General features: G+C 41.6%; 1 protein-coding gene across 1 annotated transcript; it reads left to right on the plus strand.

Moving 5' to 3' along the window:
* Positions 1 to 273: 273 nt before the first annotated feature.
* npffr1l2 (neuropeptide FF receptor 1 like 2) lies at positions 274 to 6,139 on the plus strand (the record flags this gene model as incomplete). The annotated part of the gene is made up of 3 exons (XM_084025725.1): positions 274 to 625; positions 4,330 to 4,429; positions 5,113 to 6,139. 3 exons carry the CDS (start codon positions 274 to 276, stop codon positions 6,137 to 6,139), a joined length of 1,479 nt encoding a protein of 492 aa, XP_083881851.1.
* Between the last annotated feature and the right edge of the window lie 1,922 nt (positions 6,140 to 8,061).

Raw genomic sequence — 8,061 nt, forward strand, 5'->3', positions numbered from 1 at the left:
GGACCAGCACTATTCCTCTTTAAATGACAAGCTGCTCTGAGTCTTGCTTAGCTAAGCATCATGCTGTATTTAAAACATCTGTACAGTGAGAAAGTGAAGATTATCTGATGACAGTACTCATATCGGCTCTCGGTATCAGCAAGTACTGAAATGTCATTACTTCGTGGTATTGGTGCATCCCTACAATGAGATTCAGGTTGTTCAAATTTGACTTCTAAATGATCTCTTCTTGTCACCATTGTATTTCCCTTGCAGTGTCGGTTCATCCAACGAATGGATATACTGTACAACATGGGCAAGGAGGGGATGGAGTTGGAGGGCTCAGCCAACACAAGCACAACACAAGCACCTGATATAAACGTCAGCCTAAATGGTGCGGCAAACACAACCCTCACCTTTTCCCCCTACTTTCAGCACTCTCTGTGTGTGGCTGCCAGCTACATCCTGGCCTACTTCTTCATCTTCCTGCTGTGCATGGTGGGAAACATCCTTGTGTGTCTGATCGTACTGGAAAACCGTCATATGCGCACAGTCACCAATCTCTTCATCCTCAACCTGGCCATCAGTGACCTGCTGGTGGGCATCTTCTGCATCCCCACAACACTGGTGGACAACCTCATCACAGGTAATGCCCTGTCAGAAGTCACCTTCAGTCACCTACAGTCCAGCATCCAAAGTGCTGCTGCTAGGCTACTTATGAAATCAAACAAATACTCCCATGTCACCCCTCTTCTCTGCTCCCTGGTTACCGGTATCCTACAGGATCCAATTCAAAATACTCACATTGACATAAAGGGTACTAGGTCAGGCCCCTGCTTATCTTTCTGATTCAATTCACCCCCACAACCCTGCACGCACCCTTAGGTCCAACAATCAAAATACTGTCCGTCCCCCACAGCCACCTAAAGACCTGTGGGGATAGAGCATTCTCAGCTGTTGCCCCCATGCTTTGGAATGCTCTCCCCATCCTGATTAGGTTTGCTGATAAGCTGGAAGTCTTTTAAGGGCACCTTAAGACCCACTTATTTAAATTGGCTTTTGGGTAGTCCTCTGTGTCTGTTTTAATTTCATGTTTTGTGTGTATATCTGTGTATGTCATACTTCTGTATTTTGTTATAACATTGATTCTGTTGTTGGTTTTACCTGCATTTTGTTAAGTGTGAAGCACTTTGTGATTGTATCTGTGAAAAGCGCTATATAAATACATTTTACTTACTTACTTACCGTCTTACTTACCTCTGTCATAACGCCTTAATGTTGCAGGAAATTCAGTTCTCAGAGTTGGTTTGAAGATTTAACACTGGTGCAAATAGGTAACATCAAACTATGGCTAATACTAATACTAAATACTACTAAGGCCTTGTTTAGACAGTAAAGATGTGTTCACACGTGTGTGATTTTTTCACACGCCGCTGTTGCAGATAAGGTCAATGCAAAGACGCAATGAAGCAAATACAAGAAATATTTCAACTCCATCGAAAATTTGCATGACACAAAAGCCTATAAGCTTTGAAATTCTCCTTCTGTCGTCACTGAATCAGAAATGTATGTTTGTTATAAACCAGATGCTGTCTATGCTACAAAGGTTGTTGCTGTATTTATGCCTAGACAAGCATTTTAAAAGTTGTTATGTAATCCTTTCAACATCCTTTTTTCCCTTTAATAACATTGAAAACACTTTACTTTGGGTTCATACTCAATACTTGGTGAAATTCCCCCCACCTCCGACATGGAGGGAAGCTGAACATTTGGCTTTGTGTTTTTAAGAAAAAGTCTCAATTGTCTCTACAGGTAGTCTAGATACAGTCACACCACTCCCCAGGCAACCCCAGCCACAATGCAAGAAGAAGGGATGTTGTTGACAACTTTTTTCTACTGCTGTTGCCAAAATATCTGTTTATCTATGAGATATTTTTCTTTGAATTGGTTCTTCCTTTCAATTTGTTTACTGTGGCGCTGATCTGCTACAATCCCACCTTGCTCTATTTGAGCAATTCACGGTCCTTGACAAACAAATGCAGGGTACCATCAGTCTGTCAGGTGTGTTTGAAGCCACCCCTTCGTCCTTGGCAAGGATGATGAAATTGAGGAGCAAAAGGACGTGAAGAGACGTTGTAACTGTCTCACTTTGTGCCTCCTTTGTAATTCCACATCCATTTTAAACAGGGGTTTCAAAGTAAGCAAATTTACCTTTTGGGGGGGGGTTAGCTCAGGAGGGGGTTGGCTGGTAACCGCAAGATTGCCGGTTCGATCCCCGACTCCTCCTAGCTGAGTGCCTGGTGTCCCTGAGCAAGACACCTCACCCTAATTGCTCCTGACGAGCTAGCTGTCGCCCTGCGTGGTTGACTCCGCCGTCGGTGTGTGAATGGGTGAATATCAGTCATTACTGTCAAGCACTTTGGAGAAAAGCGCTATATAAATGAGGCCACAAGATTTTTCATACCACATTATAGTTACGCATTAATCATTGTGAGGGATATGAAAAGCAAGGAAAATATGCCTTATGTTACCAAATGAGGGAATCTGAAATTTCAGGTCAATATCTCAAACGGTTTGCCAGTGACGTCCATTTGAATTTCAAGTGCCACGCCCCTTTTTGACACATTGGAATTTCGCATTTAATTTGTTGGCATTTTTGGAGGCCTGTAACTTCTGTTCAAATAGTGATAGAAGGCTGAACATTGGTTTGTTAGATCATTATAGAATTGTAGAATCAACATTCCTTACTGGTTGGGTGAGAGGTGGGTCACCAAATGTTGACAGCATGTGTGATTTTTCACTTTTTAGGTGCCCCTAGCACCACGATTAATGATCATATTTATTCTAAACAGGATTATTTGTTATATTTGGGAACTTTGCTCCTGCCAAAATGAATTTGAAGGGTATGGTACCACTGGTGGGGGTTTTATGGGGGTCCAAAAACCCTCTCGGGCAGAGGTGACTCTTTTAGAACCCCATATTTGGACCCCCAAATGATCATGTGGGCACTTGATGATCCTAATGGGATTTATACCAGATAAAGATACATATATGTTCTTTCTTTTAATGAAATAAAACCTTTGATGAATAAAGGACTATCTTATCTCATCTTAAGCTCCATAATATTAATTTTATTCTTCATAATGCACCATTTTGGACATTTTTTCCAGAAGTCTGGAATGTAGATCAGGGAGAATTTAATGATGATAAAGCATGAAAATAGTGGAAATAACTTAGTATTATGCTCAGTGATGGCAAACAATTAAATATGAAGACTGCTGGCCATTAATTTCCTGAAAATCACAAATTAACCCCTTATCCCCGATGAAAGAGACCCGCCTGTAACAAGCGGCTTGCAGCACAAGCAAGTCTGCAGGCCAATGATGCAAACCCTATTCTCACACCAATGGAGATGTTTCAATGGGCAAAAGAAAACATTAAGAACATTACATTCTTCTTTGTTAGTGCAGAAGATATTAAAAAACACGAGGAAACATACAAATTGGAGAGACGTTACGCCTCGGCCAAAAACATCAATGGAACACGATCGCATCATGGCTTTATACCAATTTCCAAAAATAAGATACGGATGAAAAGAATATCACAGGATACAATATTCACAGATGTCGATCAGCCCCAAAACTGAATTTACCAGCCAGGAAAATACATTACCTGTATCTATGATGATTATGATCATTGGAAACATTGTTGTAGGTTCAGATGAACAATAAATGAAAAGTTAAAGAGACTATTATCTATTATCCAAGAAATTGTCAAGTTTGTATTGGCGAGCACTGTGTCCATAGATGAATTTCACAAAACTTCACCATGTTCATCTTAACGTTCAACAATGTTTCCAATGAACATCATCATAGGTACAGGCAATGTATTTTCCCACCTGCAGAATTGTGTAGTACAAACTAGAATGAACTAACAGACCAATTGTCAGCCTTCTATCACTATTAGAACAGAAGTTACAGGCCTCCAAAAATGCCAACAAATGAAATGTGAAATTCCAATGTGTCAAAAAGGGTTGAGGCACTTGAAATTCAAATGGACGCCACGGGCAAACTGTTTGAGATATTGACCTGAAACTTCAGATTCCCTCATTTGGTAACATAAGGCATATCTTCAACGCTTTTCAGCAAAATCTGAGAGGTTTCATGTACCTGTATCATACAGAGTGATAATTATGTTATTGTATTACCCCTGAACTACTCAGTAGAGTACTACTCTAAGGGACCATTCTGTATTTATGGAATGAGTTGATCAGAGGTCCGAAAATCCCTCCGCTGGGTCTTAAAATAAATAACGTACATTCCCTAATGAGTGGGGTTTTTTTTTTAACAGGTTGGCCCTTTTCCGACATTGTGTGCAAGATGAGTGGCTTTGTGCAGGGAATGTCTGTTTCTGCATCCGTCTTCACCCTGGTGGCCATAGCTGTTGAAAGGTTAGTGTGCACTGTGGTGTGATACCTTTTTGCTCCTTCATCAGTGCAGCAACACAACAGACAAATTACATTAACAATAACATGCATTACAAATAAAATGTTTTATTATGAATTAGTGAACTACATCAGCCACATATGCTGGAGTCTGACCATGAAATGCTCTGTAAGTCAGGGTGAGGATTTTGAAGGGGATGTGCTACAGGAAGCCAGTGAAGAGATGGGGTATAGTGGAGTATGGGGGTAGTGTATGATAAAGGTCTTTTATTTCAATCTTTTATGTTGTGGTGTGCTGGGGTGCATGCGCCGACAGACTGAACAAATTGATCAGGAAGACTGGAACTGTGGTGAGCATCAAGCCCGCCACTCTGGAGGAGGTGGTGGTGGAGGACAAAATAGGTCTAAACCAAGGACCATCATTGACAACACCTCCCACCACCCTCCACAAAACACTCCAGACCCGCAATAGTACATTCAGCCACAGGGTAATACAACCCTGCTGTGCTAAGGAGCGATACAGGACGTCAGGAGATTGTGGTTAGTCATGATAATAAATAATAAAAGATAAAGGTAAAAATAATAGGAAGCTTATTAAGTAATCCCTCGATAAAGTAACATTATACATATTGCTTTTCTAGCCATATAGCTAATTTGTGGTAATGCTCTTCCTAATTTATCCACTGCAGGTTTCGCTGTATAATGTACCCTCTCCAACCAAAGCCGACTGTACTTGTTGCCAAGGCAGCCATCGTCTTAATCTGGTTGCTGGCCATGATCATCATGTGTCCTGCTGCTGTGGCACTGACTGTGGATGAAGTTCCTTTCCACTACATGCTGTACAGCGATGACCTCAACCGCATGTTCCCCCAGTACACCTGCTACGAAAACTTTGCCAAACCCCAGATGAGAAAGGTCTACACGGTGGTTCTGTTTGTTCACATCTACCTGTTGCCGCTCACCATCATCGTGTTCATGTACGGAGGCATCGGAGGCAAACTGTGTTCTTCTGTGGTTGCAAACAGAGAGCCACAGCTGGGCAACGCTGCAAACCAGGTCGGTGGTCGAAGGGCTGGTCAGCCAATGATTTCCAGGAAGAAGGTCAAGGTGATAAAGATGCTCATCCTGGTGACTTTGCTGTTCATGCTGTCCTGGTTGCCCCTCTGGACCCTCATGATGATGACTGACTATGCAGGCTTGGACAGGGACCAGCTGGACCTTCTGACCAGCTACATCTTTCCCTTCGCCCACTGGCTGGCTTTCTCCAACTCCAGTGTCAACCCCATCATCTACGGCTACTACAATGAGAACTTTAAGAGGAGCTTCCAGGCAGTGTGCAAGTCCAAGCCCTTCTGTTGCTTCGTCCAGTGCCAACTGTGGAGGATGGTGAGGCGCGGCGGGAGAGATGGGTCAGTGCAAGCACCGACCGGTGGTGCTGGCTTAAGAGACGTTGTTTGCCATCACAACCCTCTGGTCTTGGGGAACAGAAATCAAGTCCACGACATCAATGAGCTGACGGAATCAGCGGAGGAGAATCGGAGTGGAAGGGTGGGGTGTGTGGTGGTCCATTCGGAGAGAAATCTTTCAGATCAGAGGTTGGAGATGTCAGCCTTACAAAATAAAGTCAGTAATGCTGAGGAGTCACAGAGGGTTAACTCACTGGCAGCTCCAGTGTTCCAGGCGTGGGACAGTGTTCACAGGGTTACCCAGAAATAAACCATTGTCTCAAGAGAGAGACAACTATCACAACTACCGGCGGATCGATGGCACTCAGATTTTGAATGTTTACAACTCTCACGCTCCTCCCCCACGACTTCGTGCCCTTTGAAATCCCTTAGATCACGACACCTTTGAAACGCGGGTCCGATGTTGACTCTGGTTTTATCATGGGCACCGTCGCCATCTTTCTTTTTTTCCTTTTTTTCCACCGGTGTTTTCTTTTCCTTGGTTGTTTTGGACCTCCTCGTTTTGGTTTTTAACGAGGAATTGGAAGCTTGTTGCTACTTCCCTCCGCCTCCCCCTGTGATAGTGGAACGACCCGAGGGGGGAGGGGCTCTGTGTGTGCACAACACAGCCCTGCGTGCTGATTGGAAAGGTTGATCCGGGCTCTGTCGATCTTTTGCATAACAAACAACAGGCTCTACACTGCAAAAATGGAATTTCAAGAAAGTAAAAAAAGCGTTGTATCAAGAAAATAAGTCTTATTTTTTGTCCAAAAAGAATATTAATCTTGTCAAGCAAGTTTTGCATTAGAAAACATATCTCATTTTAAGAAAGTATGCCTTACTTTTTCTTGATAAGATATTCCAGCTAATTTTGAGCTAGAATGAACCAGAAAAAGAGTATAAAAATGTTTTACGATCAAACCCAGCGGGGCACCAAGATTATTTGCCTTATTTTAAGAGTAAGACCATTTGCACAACATCTCAATTCAAGAATGCCATGAAACAAGGACAAAAGTTTGTATTATTAATATTTTCATTTTCATTACAGGACAGTTGCTTGGTGAGATTGAAAACCATATGGGATATTATGCTGCAAACCAGCTGCAACATGATGTTTAGTTGCTATGCTGCTACAATAACTGATGTATTATTATTTTGATAGTGAGGTTCAAATCAAAACTGGCTTTTCAATCTGTTTGATTATGATGGATCTGGAATGCAGAAGTGCCCTTTTTTTTTTGGATGTTGAATTGAGCAATGCAAAGTTAATAAAAAAAATTAACTGGGGCGGTCGGTGGCGCAGTGGATAAGGCAGCCGCCCCATGTACGGAGGCTCAGCCGGTGGCGCAGTGGATAAGGCAGCCGCCCCATGTACGGAGGCTCAGCCTCGACGCAGAGATCAGTGGTTCGACTCCCGGCCCGACAATCTCCTTCGCGCATGTCTTCCCCCTCTATCTCCCTGTCTCTCTCATAATAAAAATAAAAAAGGCTTGCATGGCACTCCAGCCATAAAAAAAAAAAAAAAAAAAAAAATGAACTGAGAAAGTTTCAAGTCAAGTATCTTGATTTAAGACATCACTTTTATATTTGTTATGCTGTTTTAAGAAATTATGTCTTATTTTAACTACTTTTATGCTCATTATCAATCCCAGATTAAGGTGTAATTTCTTAAATTAGTAAAGAGACTTAAATTCTAATTTTGAGTAATTTAATCTTGAATTAGTGTTTTTTTCATTGCTTGTTTTAGAAGAATTTGGATTAGTTTAAGATTTTCTGTCTAGTTTAAAGTCTCATTTTAGTCTTTCGGAGCTAAGAAATTTGGGCTTATTTTAAGAATTGCTTGTCAAGCAAAAAAAGCTTACCCCATTGGCAGATTTTTTTGCTTGATACAAGATAATTTGATTGAATATGAGAATATTTTACTTCTTTCTAGAAGGGCTGTTTTTGCAGTGTACGTGCACGTAGAGGCATGCTTTTTTTTCTAAAACTGGATGATTTATGTTGTTCTATCGGAGCATAGTGTCAGCTTCAGTGAATATGATCAAAAACATGTTGCCGACTGGGACTTTAATCAGCATCCATTAACATGGATAGGCAGTAGATGTACAGGTGTGAATTGTATATTGAGCAAACCTCAAACATAATATAATCAGTTATCAATGTAATTTTAAAGACAAAGTCTGTGTGAAATTT

The sequence above is a fragment of the Eutrigla gurnardus genome (assembly GCF_963514095.1).
Source record: "Eutrigla gurnardus genome assembly, chromosome: 13".
Taxonomy (NCBI): Eukaryota; Metazoa; Chordata; class Actinopteri; order Perciformes; family Triglidae; genus Eutrigla; species Eutrigla gurnardus.